This window comes from Drosophila hydei, unplaced genomic scaffold (genome assembly GCF_003285905.1).
Source record: "Drosophila hydei strain 15085-1641.00,03,60 unplaced genomic scaffold, DhydRS2 tig00008119-arrow-pilon, whole genome shotgun sequence".
Classification (NCBI taxonomy): Eukaryota; Metazoa; Arthropoda; class Insecta; order Diptera; family Drosophilidae; genus Drosophila; species Drosophila hydei.
Window position 1 is genome coordinate 8,154,078 of NW_022045830.1, and position 16,038 is coordinate 8,170,115.

General features: G+C 38.5%; 2 protein-coding genes and 1 non-coding gene across 4 annotated transcripts in view; 2 read left to right on the forward strand and 1 right to left on the reverse strand.

The window, feature by feature from the left end:
* LOC111596599 (ETS-like protein pointed) overlaps positions 1-16,038 on the reverse strand; it is a 57,927-nt gene that overhangs the window by 40,819 nt on the left and 1,070 nt on the right. For both annotated transcript variants that reach the window (XM_030224864.1, XM_030224863.1), the window contains exons 2-3: positions 10,828-11,122; positions 8,388-8,484 (exon numbers count right to left, since the gene is read on the reverse strand). In XM_030224864.1, coding sequence (XP_030080724.1) covers positions 8,388-8,484; positions 10,828-11,109 — 379 coding nt within the window. In that variant the 5' untranslated portion in view covers positions 11,110-11,122. The remainder of the gene's footprint in view (positions 1-8,387; positions 8,485-10,827; positions 11,123-16,038) is intronic.
* LOC111598658 (DNA polymerase epsilon catalytic subunit A) overlaps positions 1-16,038 on the forward strand; it is a 32,663-nt gene that overhangs the window by 6,190 nt on the left and 10,435 nt on the right. The gene's annotated exons all lie outside the window — the stretch shown is intronic.
* Positions 1,822-1,894, forward strand: Trnak-uuu. Its single transcript has one exon. It is a non-coding gene; the product is annotated as a tRNA-Lys (tRNA).

Consider the following 16,038-nt stretch of genomic DNA (forward strand, 5'->3'; position numbering starts at 1 on the left):
AGCTTTGGTATTCGAGTCCATTGAGCTAAGTCGGTATGAAACAATCGATTTAGGAATCTATAAAGGTTAGAGACTGGAAACTATGTGTATATGCTGCACACAGCACTAGTTCACAATGGAGCTCACTACATTTTCTTACTATAAATCGATAAAAATCGATCAAATTCGATATGTGTCGGTCATTTATAAACATAACTTGAAGAACATAAGAGCTGCAGGCAAGTTATAAGTTATAAGCCTCGTTGTCTATAGCTGTAATTGATATTATAATAATGTTTATAAATTTACAAAAAATATCGATTTTTATCGATAATCAATAACTGATTTTCACTAAAATTAGACTTTAAGAAGAAGCAAAATTATACTAAAAGTCGGCTAATTTAAGATGTCTTTTATCTAATCTCAGCTTGTAGATGTTGTGCATGTAGAGAGCTGTGCCAACTCTTAGGAAGTAGCTCACAATCTGCCTGATCTACTGTGAATTAGAAGATGAATTTCCAATGTTCAGAGTGAAAATGCCTTAAGCTAAGTGCATGCATTCGACTTGGCAGTTGCATTTCCTTTGCTGCAGGGAAACTCTGCGCCTCTCTCTCTCTCTCACACACACACACTCTCCATGGCTTTTAATTCGAATGACAATTGCTTTCATAGTTTCCAGTGCTACAAAATTATGACAGGGCTAAAACCAAGAAGCACATCAAACGAGGCAAAGTTCAAAAAGCGAGCGACGCCTGCGCAGTGGGCCAAGAAGAGTTGCGTATGTTAGTTAATTTTAATATTTATTTGTATTCTTTGGGCCAATTGAAGCGTTAAATTATCGATTGGGCTTTAAGCGAAATGGCCAGGGGTGGGCAGCAGCGTTAAATTGGCCTAAAGGCTTATGGGCTTGTTGTCTGGGCCCATGGCGGACACGCTTCAATTGATCAACAGCTCCTGAAGAACTATAAACTATAAACCATAAACTAACAGACTTTTTTACCCCCGCCGTTGCCTCGTTGCCACTTGCCCCTTGCCCCTTTGCCACCCCAACACCAGTCGTATTCTTGGCTAACGCGCAGGCATCTGGAAAATTGTGCACTCGAGTTGCAGGTGTCTCATATTTCCTAATGATAAATGCAGCAATGACTGATATTTAGATACTCGCATCTATGCCTCACACACACACACACGCGCGCACACACGCTCCAGATACGTTTTCGTATTTCATCGATTTTCGTTTGTCAATTGACCGTTGGCCATTGCATTATCAATTGGCCACGCTGGCGACGGCAGCCGGCCGCCGGCTTTACCCGACTTTGCCCGGCGCTCCCCAGTTGACAGCATATAATCTACTTGGCCAATTGATGCTGCTCCAAGAACGAGTTTCTATCTGCAATTTGTTGTTGCTGCATTTATGGCAGTTGTTGGTTGGCACATCCAGATATCTTTCTATAAATATATACATATAGATACATGTGTGTGTGTGTGTGTCTGTTGCCTAACTAATTGATTCATATTTGTGGCAACATTTCGCATTCCGTTTGCCATATGCCATACGGAATATGCGTTTAATGGGTGGCCAAATTTGGCTTAGATGATAAATTGAATTAGCCTTAAGATGGGCATAGACTGGAGCTTCGACTTAATTACAGTTAGTATAAAACATTTATAATTAAAATTATGTATGCAGTTGTCGCTGACTGTCTGAAGCATCCGTTTGTTAAATTAATTTTTGTCTAAAATTTGCTTTAGAAATTTATTGAAAATTTGTTGTCCTTTATTAAATATCAAAATATTGTGTCGGAATATTATCAAGCAGCAATCGTGCCCGCAGCCCCATGTGCCCGGGTAGCTCAGTCGGTAGAGCATTGGACTTTTAATCCAAGGGTCCAGGGTTCAAGTCCCTGCTCGGGCGATAAAAATTTTTTTAACTTATTTTTTAAACTTTTATATAAGGTATTGTTTTATGCAAGAATACAAATTTGCTTTCAATGTAACTGAAAAAAATTAAATAAATAAAATACATTAGAGCCTAAAAGTTTGTGCTGCTGCCGTAAAGTATGCAGTAAATTTATTAATAGAATGCATTTGAAAGTATGCAAGACTTTTATTCGTCGGTTTCGACTGTTTAGCAAAGACACAAACCATTTTTTATTTAATTCAATTTTAAATTGAATTAATTATAATTATAAATATATACAACATATTTAACATTTTATAATAAAAAAAAAAACAAATATTTTAAGAGATTTAGGCAATGCTTTGTCTAAACTTATGATACAAACTACATTAAATTATATATACACAACTATTTTATATTAATTATTAAAACATCTCATCATTGGCTAAGCTTAAAGCAGATTTCTAGCTCTTCCAAATTGCGCATTGAGGACTCTTATCGATCAGAAAGACTGCTGCAAAGTTGTATACCATATATTCAGAACGAAAACATTTTTAGCTCAATAGCAATAGTTGTTTGAAGTTGCCTATGCTCTGGAATTATAGTGTTGAAGTGCTGATAAGACGCTTATCGGAACAAGCCACAATATTTGTGCGCGTTTTGTTCATTGTTGTACCACAAGCCGTCGCGACGGCAGGTAAGTTCAAAAACCTGAAGGTCATTTCGCTTTCGATGGGCTTGCTGGGGGAGTTGCAGTTGCGGCAAGGCTACGCGTGCCAGACAAACACAACTTTTCACTTGGTGCCACTACTCCAATTGATAACAGTTTGGATATATATTTAAGTGTATTTGGTCAGCATTATCTGCGCTGTGAAGGCCTCGAATGCATCTTAAGCACACGTGCCAGACTCTTTCGTTGCGCTGGGTCAGTTTCAATGCGATCTACTTGCATCTCTCGGTGCGTGCTGATTAGCCACGCTTCTGGCTTTGTGGAACCCGCAGTCAAAGCTGCGCAAGTTACGGGGATGCTTCAATTGAGTCATTTCCGGTTTTACAAAACAAATTGACATTGACAAATAATATATATAAATATAAAATAAAATAGCTTAAAACTTAGATGCATTCGGCCTAGAAGTGCTTTGAGTTCCTCCTCAGAATTTATTTAGCATTTAAATTTCATTTCGTTATTGTAATTTAGTTATTTTTCAGACATTGAGATACTATATATAATTCCAATATTTGACTGAACTCTACAAAAGTTCAAGATATTCAGAGTGAAATGCCAGATGACATCAGCTGAGCGAATTCTTAGAAGTCGACTCGACACGACTCGGCAATTGTTATTTATTTTTGAAAAAATATAGAATAAGTTTACTTTTGAAGTAAGAAAACTAAATTACGTTTTAGCATTTTTTTTATGATTTTATGAATGAATGTGTAGTATAAGGATGCCGTCCAGACGTGATTAGATAGCAAGCGAAATTTATATGAATAATATATTTGAGCAATACGTGATCAAAGTCGTTTCAAATTATTGATTCCACTGCAACATCTATGTGTATATATATAGCTAGTTATATATACTATATATAGAGTATTTGAATATAGAGTATATAGAGTGTATTTGAAATTGCTGTTAAGTATTACTTAACTCAAAAGCCTATGCTAAAATATAATAGAATTTAGTATGGCCATAAATATAATTTTCTGAGTAATTAATAATTGTAACCAAAAAAAGAACTTAAGCAAAAATTTATGAATGAATGAGCAAACAATCATAAAAGCCAAACATACTCAACTACACACACATACATCTACACGTGTGTGTGTATGCGTGTGTGAAAAGTGACGTGCAAACGAAATATAAAACAGGCGAGCCAAGTCCAACTAAAGCAAAAGCAACAACAGCAACAGCACACACACACATAACAAGACTACAGGCGCGCAGATCTACATATGAATTTGTAGCAAGCGCAACGACAAACATTTATATGAATGAATGAAAAATTGTAAACTCGAAAAAAAGAAGGCAAAAAGTTGTTAACGCAGCAGTTCCACGAAAAAAAAAAAGAAAAAACCAAACAGTAAATAAAAAAGACAACAGCAAGAAATCTGTGAACAAGAAATTTGAAAGGTAAAAACTTAAATTAAAACAAAACTTAAATCAGAAACACGGAGCAAGTGTCGAGAGGCAGCCCCAGCCTCAGCCTCAACAACTGGTTTGGGCAGCAGCAGCTGTCCACAAATGTGCGTTAGGCGGCTGGGGAGTCCGACTCCAATTATGAATAAATAAAGAGCAACAGAGACGGCGGGGCGCAGCTAAAATCAAAATAAATACAGTCAAAAGAGACAAACACACACACACAAACACGCACACATAGAGAAAACGCAGTCCAAGCCGAGCTGTGAGACGCGCCCACATCTGCGACGGCGGCTGCAGCAGCAACTGAGGAAAGAGCCAAAGCCAAACCCGAAGACGCAGGCGAAGTAGAAGCCGGTTTGCAGGAATATTGCTTAGGGGCCGCACACGCAAAAAGGAAGGAAACAAACATCAAGCATCGGCGAGTCAAGGCAACAACTGCACAAGCTCACGCACACACGCGCAGATTGAGCAGCGCAAAGTTGAGAACTTCCACAAAGCAGCAAATCGCAAAGGAAAATAAAAGAACAAAAACAACTCAAGTTCCCCACGTTGGCCAGCCAAAAACAAAAACTCAGCCAGCCAGGCAGCCCCACCAAGGCAAAGCGAGCCAATGTTTCTGTTGCCTGTTGCTATTCCCCATTCATCAACTGCATTTCAACGCCGCGAGGCGATCGAGCAGCAGCAACAACAACAGCACCGATGCGCAGGCAGAACCAGAAACTTTTCTACTCACACCGCAAGTATGAATGAAAACGAACGTGTTTGCTTTTTTTCTTTACTTTTTTCTTCTTTTTATTTTTATTTTTGTTTTTTTTTTCGCTCCCGAGAGAGTCGCGAGAGCAACTGGCTGAGCGCATGAATGAATGAAACGAGCAGCGAACTGAGCGCCGAAAATGAATGAAAGTAGTGTTCGCTCTCTTTGGTGCGGCCTGCGGTCTCTGCCAGCTTTTTGGTTTCTGTTCTCTTCTCTCACCAATTCATGCGCGCTTATAATAATTTCATACGAATCATAGCATATTAAAAATATTATATTTGCTTTACATTTTTGTTTCTTTCAGCATTGTGGCGGATTTTGCTGTTATTTTCAAAGTTTATGATTAATATGCGCTGATTAAAGGCTCTCTAAAAACATATATAGAGTGTACACACTATTCATGCACATGTATGTATGTATAGATATATATAATTCAAATAAGGGCAGGCTGGATACATTTATATATGAATGTGTACATACACTTCATATATGTATGTATATAGAACTGTCTTTGTCTCGCTCTTATGTACGTGTATGCGTATGCTTGCATATTATAAACTAAATTTACGTGCCCCGTTCTTTGTCCCCCTTTATTTTATTTATTATTATTTTTGTTCCCTTTCAATGAGTATCCAGCATCTGCGCAGTTGTCGCCGTTTTGCATGTTTCTTTATTTCTTTGCCATTTTTATGGCCGATCTTCTAGCGGCAAAAGATAAGTTCATGCGTCGCGCGTCGTGCACTGAGCTCTGGGCCTGCCGACTGTGATAGGAACTGGCGCAGCCGCTGGGGCTGGCACTCGGACTGGTGCTGGGCCAAACAACGAGCTGTGGGGGATAGTTGGCCACTGACTTTTGTCGTACATTTGCGTCGCGTTGACATTGAAATTGTTTTGGTTTTACTTTTTTCTTTTTTTGTTGATTTCGACGCAGCGATAAGGCGCTACGTTTTGCTGTTTATGTATGAGTGTGCGTGCGTTTGTGTGTGAAGACTAAAATATCCCATTTTGTGATTTGTTTTTATAAACAACATTAAATTCGGACACTTTAGCAGCTGCCAATGCTATGAATGAAGACTTATCTAAATACAAAAAGTATCTGTCAGATACATTGTATGCTAAAATAAATAAAATAAAAAAAAAATAATAAAAAAAAAAAAAAATTGCCTAAAAACTATAGCAAAATAAGAACTTTGTTATAAGCTTGTCCCCGTTTTAGGCAAACTAATAGATTAATAGATACTTTTATATCTAGCTTTAGTCTCGTGAAACAAATTGAGTTTAATAGAGTTAGCAATTGTCGTTGTGTAATCTATTTTGAGACTCTTTTGTTCTTTATAGAAGCTTCCCACAATTGTGGCTCAAGCGAAACATTTTCATCAGCATTCACACAGCAAAGATGCATGCAAATTACCATTAAGCTGTCAGATACATTAAAAAACATAAACACACAACTGCAGCTGTATGTGTGTGTGTGTGTGTGTGTGTCGCACAGTAGTGGACAAAATGTATAGAAGACGCGAGCCAAGCGAACGACGACGACGACGACGGCGGCGATGGCGACGACGTTTTGTCACATAACGTATACGTAAGGTATTTTGCGAGAGTGAGTGACTGACTGACGCATTGGCTGATTGACAGCAGCAACAGCTAGAACACTGAGCATGAGCAGGGGGCTAGCTAGGAACGTAGGTGGGTGGGGATGGGGGCCAGCAGCGAGTGCACATTTAAGATATATTTATTTCATGTATTTGAAATGCAAATGTGTTTATTGTGTGTGTTGCTGTGTGTTTTCTCTGGCTGTTCACATTGAATGACTTGACTTGACTTGGGGGCGACTGAGTGCTTGAGTGAATGAAAGAATGAATGAATGAATGAATCTGTAAGTTCGCTTGGCACTGTGCCCGTATTTTGGGGCGCGGTGCCTGCTGCTGCCACTGAATGGACACCGGAAATAAACGACGTGACTTTTTACAAAAAAAAAATATTAACCAACTACGTACGTATGTATGTATGTACATGCATATGTACATAAATGCATAGTTCATGTGATGTATAAATCAAGATTGAAATTTTCAATATATTTTTATTTCGATAGGAACTGAACCACAGGCAAAAGAACCAACCGATAACCTAACAGAACCAAATTCATTTTCTATCAAATGTATTTGAGGAGTACTATGTTCATAAGATATACTTATACAGAGGGAGTAAGAGAATTTATATAAGTTTATTTCAAACAGAACTAGTTCATTCAGAATTAATATAACCGTACTTTAAATAGAACTAGTTCATGCAAAAATAATTGCAACGCAAACCGAACAAAATGATATAATTTATTTATTGAAAATAAACGTGCCAAATTGAACTCAATCATTGAACCTCAAATAAAACCATGAGCCGAACCGGAACCATTTCGTAACTAACCGAAACTAGATTCAAGTATAGTATATAGTTCATAGCTTAGGTTCAGTTCTTTTCGCATTCAGATACTGATGCAAAACCAGTTACCAAATCGGAACTGGAACAGGAAATGAACTGAACCGAAAATAGATCAACAGAATTGCTAGTTTGGGCTAAGTTCTTTTCGTGCTCGGAACTAGTTTCGGTTCAGCTTCTAATATTAAAATTTTGTCACATAAAAAATTAAGCTTTTAGCATGAGTTGAACTCAGAATGAGAGCTCAAATTTCAATTTATATTTACTCCAAACCGAACCTAAGCTACAACCAGCTCAACAGGACAAGGCCGAAACCGAGTGACAGTATCTTGATTTTCATTAAATCTTGAAAATTGTACGTTATAAATTACTTCAGATTGTGAATCGAAGCACAGAAAATATATATTTCGGGATTAGACGTACCTAATATAAACATTTATAATGCCGCATGGAGCACTATCATCTAGGCGAACTGTATTTCTTACATTCGCTTTGTTTTCAGCAGGCCAATCACAATTGTTCATATGTGCCAGTGCGTCTGCGGCTTATCTTATCGCGAATAATTTGTATTTGGTATATTTTTATCGCTCCGCTCAAAAGGCAAAAGCGAATAATAAAATTGCAAAAACAAATCGGGCAGCCAAAGAGTCTGAACATGACTGATGATGGAATTTCTTCATATGTGTGTATCGGCCCCTCTGTGTGTGTATGTGCGTAATATATTTTTTAAATATATGTATATACAGTCACTCCAGTGCACACACAGCTACATCCATGTATGCCTGCTTGAGTGCAAAGATAGCGCCTAAGAACTGAGTACAAACTGCGTACAATCACATATAAGAAAATACGAAACATTCGCACGACATATTGCTCTTTAATTATTTCCATTTCTTAGAAATTTGTTATCTATAAGATATGTATGTCTCTAAGACTCGGCACCCATATAACAATCGCCTTAATAGCTGTACCGTGGATTTCCGAGTGCATTGGATGTATCAGAGGGCTATTTTCTTTTTGTGAGTCCCCAAAAATACCTCACTTATATAAATATAGAGCTACTGTTCGAGTTGAATCGCATGTGACACGATTTTGAGGCGTAGTTTCATAGAGTGGTTTCCATTGATTGAAAAATAGTTTATATATACTATATATTACATACTGTTCACACTTACCCAGCGAGGCTTCATGATCTGAAATATCCGATAAACTGCAAACTTGCAGATCTTTGCAGCCATTGACCGGCTCCTCTTTAATGTATTTTGTTGTGGACTGTAAAATATGAAAGAAAATAGTAAATTTCGATTAGCTTTACAAAGTCAAATGAGAGTTTTTTTATTGAAGAATATTTGAGAAAGTAGTTCCATTATGAAAATACTAAACTTTTCAGAGAAACTCAGCTACAAGCTCAAGACCTATGATGATTTTTAATAATAAAGTTTTCCAACTTAGCTCTAACACTGTTAACGGAGCTGATTCAAAAGTTTCTATATCTCATATTTGAGTTCTCATATATAAACAGCTTAACTAGCTCTCATCATCATATAATTAATATTGGCCCTAGCAATTGGCTGCGCAGAGCCTAATGAATGCTGTCAAATGAACTAGCATTGGATTGTGCTGAATTCGAGCCCAGGAAAGTTAGTAAATTTGAGCTGCGGCACCCTAAAAAATAGAACGTACAACAATCAGAGCAACGTCAAACAGATTGCCAGCCAGCGGAGAAGAGAAGGCGCTGTGACTGCCCCAATTGCTGAGGCAGTCCCCAGGCTTTGATCATGTTAAGCGCGTTCTAATAAATTGAATTGTACATTTGACTTCCACACACACACACACTTAGATCTAGGCGACGATCAGTGAAGAGGAGAAGTGTGTGGTGTGGGAGCGGCACACACACACACACACACACATGCTTGTGATGTGTCTGTGGCTGCTGTTTCGGTCGTTTATTGTCGTTTATGATAATGGAGGTCACAGTAGTCAAACGAAATGTTTCATAAATATCGTAATCAATTGACGCCAAACAGACAATTCAATTTGAATTTCGAATTGGAATTTGATTCGTTGCTCCAGCGGACGACAGTCTCTCAAAAAAGTTCAGCTTCTGTTACGTGGTTAGCTTCGAATGTCAGAGACCAAAAAAAAAAATAAAATAAAGAGGCGACAAAAAAGAGCTATATACCCACTGTATACAAAGGCGAAACTTAAGACACGACTTCTTGCCAGACCATAGATTGAATTACTTGACTGCATTTTCCACGCGACTGCGCATGCGGCCAGGTTCAATGCAGGTCCTTTGACTCCGCCAGGCTCGATCAGGCCGGGCTGTTGACCGCTCTGACCGGATGAAAGTGGTCAGCTCAGCGGATATGTTAACCGCAGGCGCTGTCAGCGGCAAATGCCCAAAATACCTTTGCACAATCAACCAAAAAAGGAGCTGCCTAAGGCCAGATGCACTCTAGAAAAAATCATGGCTATAATTGAGAGCTTTCTCGTTACACTAAAGGTATCGGAGCTATATTGCCAGCTGATCTACTTTAAGGGTCTTCAACATACGTGAATATATTCGCATAGATCAAATATAAGCTATAATATACGTAGACTTATGGGAACTTGAACGAGCTGCCGATCGAGCCATTGTCGATTGTGATGACGCAGCTGGGCGAAGCCTTATAATTGCCATATATTGTGCGTATTGTATCCTCGCTCATTGTCTGCCGTTTTTGGCAGAGTTCTGTAGACTCTTGATTATTTACATTACGGGCAGGTCTCTCTGGCTGACTATTTGTGTCATAAATTAAGTGGCACGCTCATTACTTTTATAGCGCATAAACAAAAGAGTCTAGCCAAAAGAGCTTAACGAAATTCATATACCCTACGCTGCAGATCTCCTCGACAATAAATTTGAGAAATTGTAAGCTCAATATGCATACAATCAATCATGCAGATCATCATCATTTGATGTGGCAATCAGTTATTTATAGCATCTCTCCGATATGCCTGATGTCATGGGTGTAGGGTATAAAAAGTGCATAAGCCACCAAATCATAATACATTATAATTGCGTTCTGTTTGGGCAGCCAAATTTAGAATAAGTCGACGTGCACTGCATAACAAAATAGCCTCAAGATCGTCTAAGCCGATTGGACATTGGATCGAACAGCCAACTGACGGACTGATCGACTGACCGATAACAAGCTGTGAGGACGATCAGGACTATAAATACTTTGGTGCGTATAAATTTAGCAAGAGTGTCAGACTGATCGACAACTGATCGCCGATCAAAGATGCCCAGCCTTGTAGTTGATAGACGAATCTGATCAATATGTACATGTCTGACTATATTCTTCGATATATTTACTTCTGTCAATGATATGAAAGTGGGAAGTCGATCAGATGTGACTGGCAAAGCCAAGTAAGTTGAGTCGATCAAAGTTATATGAAAGTTGTGAGTAGTCTCTTGGAATATATTTATAGTTTGCTATTTATAAAGATCGCTTAGGCTGCTGATTAAATCTTAAGCTATGATCGAATAGTGAGAGTCTATAAATGATTTCTAGAATTGTTAAGCCTCAGCCTCAACTCAAGTTTAGATCACATTCAATTTCAACTTACCTCAACTATGCTGGGCAGAAAAGAAACTTTTCTGTTCTTTTTGAGTCGCATGTTGGTGCTGCTGCTGTTGCTGCTGTTGTTCAAGAAGGAGTTGTTGGTTTTAAACAAATGTTGTCCTGGATTGAAGTTGAAGAACTCGTTAATGTGCACCGCCCGGTCGAGAAATGAGTGTGTTGCAGTTGCCGTTGCCGTTGTTGTTGCGATTGCCGCTGCGGCTGGCAGCGCGGGTGGCAGCATAAATTTTGTTGCAGACAAATCTGTCTTACAAATCGCAAGTTCCATGTTGTGCACTCATCTAAAGAGACAGAGAGAGAGAGAGTGAGAGAGTAAACAAACAACAATTAGTTAAAGCGCAAAGTGCTGCATAAACAAACAAGTGAGCGGGCCTACAAGCTAGTGGACTGGCGCTAAGTACTCAATTTGCCACAATATTATTGGCCCATTACTTAGCAGGCTGTAGGCCTGAATGGACCTCGTTCACACCTTCAACTATGGCCGCAGTTCACACCTTTGTGCTCAATTTGAGCCACGGATATGCTGTTGACTCAAGAAATTATGACGCTCTGGCGTGAGGCAACGTCTCGGTCGGCGGGCACAGTGTGTACATAGTATGAGCGATCGGAACGTTTTAAGAACTGCTCTCCGACACGCGGCAAGCACAACATCAAAGTGTCCGCCCCTCAACTGGCGACAAGGCCACAACAAAAGGAGCCGCCACGGTTTGCATATAAAACATAGTTTTGTTTATACAGCATCCATCATGCAATAGAGTTCGTGATCCAAGGGGCCTGATTTTCTAAATATATATATACATATATGTATGTATATATCTAATGGATATGTTTCTGTGCTGTAGTTCTTCAATATTTGCCAAGATCACAAGGAAACGGCTTGTAGAAGTTTCTTTGATCTTACATAATTTTGAAAACAAAATTTAGTTAGTTTCTTCGACTTCTAGGTAGCACAGGAACTTTTATTGCAATGGCATATATTGTGAATCCAATTTATAGATAGCTCTTTGCTTCCGCTGAATTCGTTAAAGTTCGGCAAGCTTTGAGCTTTGTACTGAAAGTGCAGCCCTTTTATCGAGCACAGAATCTTCGACGGCCTTTCACAATAACAAAAAATAAATAGAAACGTCGCAGCAGCTTCCGGTGGGGTTGTTATCAATCTGACAAAGGCCGTCTACGCCGGCCTGATAAGCTGTCCGAGATCGCCAAGCCTAATATTCTATTCTAATGAGCCACCGAAAATATATATTTATTTATATTACAAAAGAGAAACGATTATATCAAACGGAAGTGACGCTTAAAGAGAAAAACAAAAGCTGAATTATATATTTATATAAAACCAAAGCTAGACCCGCACTATGCTTTACTAAAGGGTGTTCTTCTTAGAGGTTCACGATTTCAAGTTGGCAATATTGCGTTATTTGCCAGCCCATTTAACAGCTGACAGTTCCGTTTTACTGTCTTTAGTTTGACATTTCGTCACCAGAGCTATGCTTGCAAATTATTGAAATTGTTTATCAAAATAAAGGATCTCTTCGTGCAGTTTGTCCATTTTATGTCGTGCATAATTATGAAGAATATTTTTCTTCGAACGGATACGTTAATAAGAACTTTCGTATTTGGGAAGAGAATAATCTAATTTGTCAAAACAGCATTACGTCCACATAAAATTAGTCTACATGTCTTCAAAAACGATGATGGTTATGATTGTGATAATTGTGAACACTAGAGTTCCCAATTAGGCCTCCTACGCCCCTGTTGTGGAGAGAACATGGTTGAAATCCTATTACCACATTAATGTCATTAAACACTCTCTCTCAAAATCTACCTTTCATTGATATTATATGTGTATTTCTCTATTTAACGATAATTTAAGTTTGTGAAACTCTAAAAAAAAAACACCCTTTATTTATTTATGCATATATCATAACATGTATTTAGTAGCCTCTATAAATAACACGACTTGAAGATAAATTCCGGCGCTCAATTACGCATTTGGAATTGTGATCTTACAGGCCATATATGTAGGGCTGAGGTTTTCTGAATCTGATTCTGATTGTGATTGTGATTGTGATTGTAAGGCAATGTCTCTGCCTAATTAGATACGTTATGCAAATGAACTGTGTGACGTGGACGCCTGAAGGTGTTTGTGTGTATGGCAAAAACCGTTATCTACGCACGTTATCTGCCATCTGCATATAGCTTATATATATATATATATATATATATATAGATATATATACATACGCAGATATTTGCATGCGAGTATATGTAAAACGTTTCTTCGATTCGGATTCGCATTGATCTAACTGCATAAATTGTTTTTATTTGCTCGCTTGTGTAATCAATTTTAATTTGCTTTGCTGATTTGTGTGGCCGTTAGTTTCTGTCTGATCTGGCCAACTGGATACCCCAGTTACACCCACACCCAGACGAACGGACGGCCAGAGTGGCTGTCACACAGCAAGTGTGATTGAGTGCGGTAAATACGAATTTAAGTTAATCAACATTTAAATGGATAATAAAATCTCGGAGTGCAGTCAGCAAATGGCATTAAATTCGCAGTGCAATCAAATCAATGCAGAAACAACAACAATAAAACGAACAACAACTGGAAGAAGAAGAAGAGTGTTATGACATTTACAGAGCACATATGCTATATATGCATCTAATTGATTTTGACAGCGCAATAAAGCGCATACAACTGCGTATATATAGCTATATGTACATACATATATAGTTGATTCATGTAAATGTATTCTCGACACATACATTTACACTTCTCACACGAAAATAATTTATAAACGCATCAAATTGGCAAAAATAATAAGCGAATGAATACTCAGATTGATTTTAAGATTTGCTCCGATCAGACTTGTGCTATATAAAATGATATAGAAACCATAAGGATATTGCACGAGCATCGTATATGGCCTTAGCTTATCTTACAGTACTACAATTATATGTATATTATATATATTCCCATATTAAATAAATAGACTTTATTAATAAATATTTAGGAATCACTGCTACGCTTCAGTTTTGGTCAAGATAAAGAGTTGCTTATATAAGGCACAAAGTTCTTTGGGCAGTCTTTAATATGTATTAGATTGATTCCAACTTATCTATGGGCTGCCTATGCAAAGACTGATATCACTAGCCATAAGACCGAGCATATCTGTGTATGTAGCCAAAGGCTTACAAATTTCTTATTAACATTTTAATACTCTGTGCAGTTCATACAAATATTTGTATTTGTCAGCTACTGATTCAGTCAAGTTGGTCAAGTGGCGGAACGATAACGATTATCGATAACCCGTTACTGCCATCTGTTAGCATAAGAGCGCGCTATCAGCCAATTAACTGGAATTACACACACTTAAAAATGTATTTACAATAATTGGCTTACATTGTGTTCTTATTACATATTGGCACAGCAGAAGATTGCAAGATTTTTCGATCAAGTCGTAAATAAATGCTCGAAAAGTAAGAGTTAAGTTTATCTATAATACTGATGACTTAGATATGGGAAATATATATAAGTTCTTGAGTTTCATCCGATTTTTTTGAAGTTTTCCTTTTTTTCTACCCAAAGGACTACTCTTGATTTTGCAAGTATTCAAATAGCTGTTAGACCCTAAATGTATCTGGAAAGGCAGCACCAGAGCAGAGTGTTCGTTACCAAACCAAACTACGTCACTGTTGTACCCACAATCCGGTATCTTGAAAACACGATCTTATCTGAGAGCACAGCAGATAACGGAGCAGCCACTGGGAGAAACTTTCTACGAAGTCAAAATTGAAAATCTGAGCATATGTTTTCCCTAGAAAAGTACGAAGTAATATGCATGGACCATTTCGGACACACATACGCAGTCACAGCTACAGCTACAGCTACAGCTACAGCTACAGCTACAGCTACAGCCACAGACAGTGAGACAAGAAGAAGAGAGATGGAAGACACCAAAAAAGAAGAAAAAATGGTCCAGCCAACTGTGCTGCGGGACAACGGACAGCAGATGCTAAAGAAACAGATTGTAAACGAATATGATATTTCGATATGGTGCACACTCCTTGTGCAGACTCCGAATCAGAGGACCAGACATGCCACAACGTGGCATGCAACAATAGGGGTGCAATTTTTTGTGTGCACGTAACGGTAGAATACACTTTCTGTTCTTTTTTTGGAAAGGGATCTTCACAGATCATCTGCTTGTGCGCCTGCGCACATGTGTTGGCTGTCTGTCCCGTTGTCTCCTCCTTCACTTGGTCCCTATCTATGTGTGTGTGTGTGTGTGCGTGTGTGTTTAATGGTATCGATCTTGAGTTCAGTCTGTCTGCGGCAGGTTGATATCCAGCACAAGCAAGGACCAAGATCATTAAACGTGGCATGGGGCAACGAACCAGCCTCAAAATGCAGTGAACTGTAAGTGAGGAACTTGCACTGTGTTGGAATCGGTCAAATGTCAGACGATCTGAGCAGTTAGAGGAAATCAGTGGAGAAAACTTGGATGATCTTGCATAATTCTCGATTCTGATCTATTCAGAATGAATCTTTGAAAAGAAATCTTGATTTTCTCTCTTCAGCTCTCTCTTCTCTATCTGTCTGTGGTGTGTCCCACGATCATTTAGTGTTATATTGAATAATTCAATCAGGTTTCAATGAGACAATTGAATGGCATTTTGATGCAATGATCTCTTTCGTATTGATTAACATTTATCCTTTGTCTTATTCGATGATTTGACGCTCGATTCATTAGCGATATTTGAGCATAGCCCACGGCGGATTGCCAATGTTCAGGTGAATTAAGTACATGCTAAGTGCTTTTATGGCCCATTTTATCAATGATCGTAAATGATCTTGAGCGTTCATTGATCCACATTCTGGCCACATTAGGGAACTCAACAGTAGCGGTTTAAAAACAGATCAACGGGCTCCAAAAAACAAACCACCAACATTCACACATTCCCATTAACGAAATGGGAATCGATGGCCATAAAAAGTGAGAGAAGGAAAACAAAGAAATGCAATCAAAGGTAGCACCGGAAACTGTAACAGTTGTAATTTCAATTATGCTCAAGGTTCAGAAAGGGGCAGCCAGACCCCCAGCCAGTCCGAGAGATCGCCAGCAATCCTGGTAGCTGGCCGAATGGCTGTAAGAGTTAGGGCCGCGATAGCAGCTTGATTCAAACAGGTTTT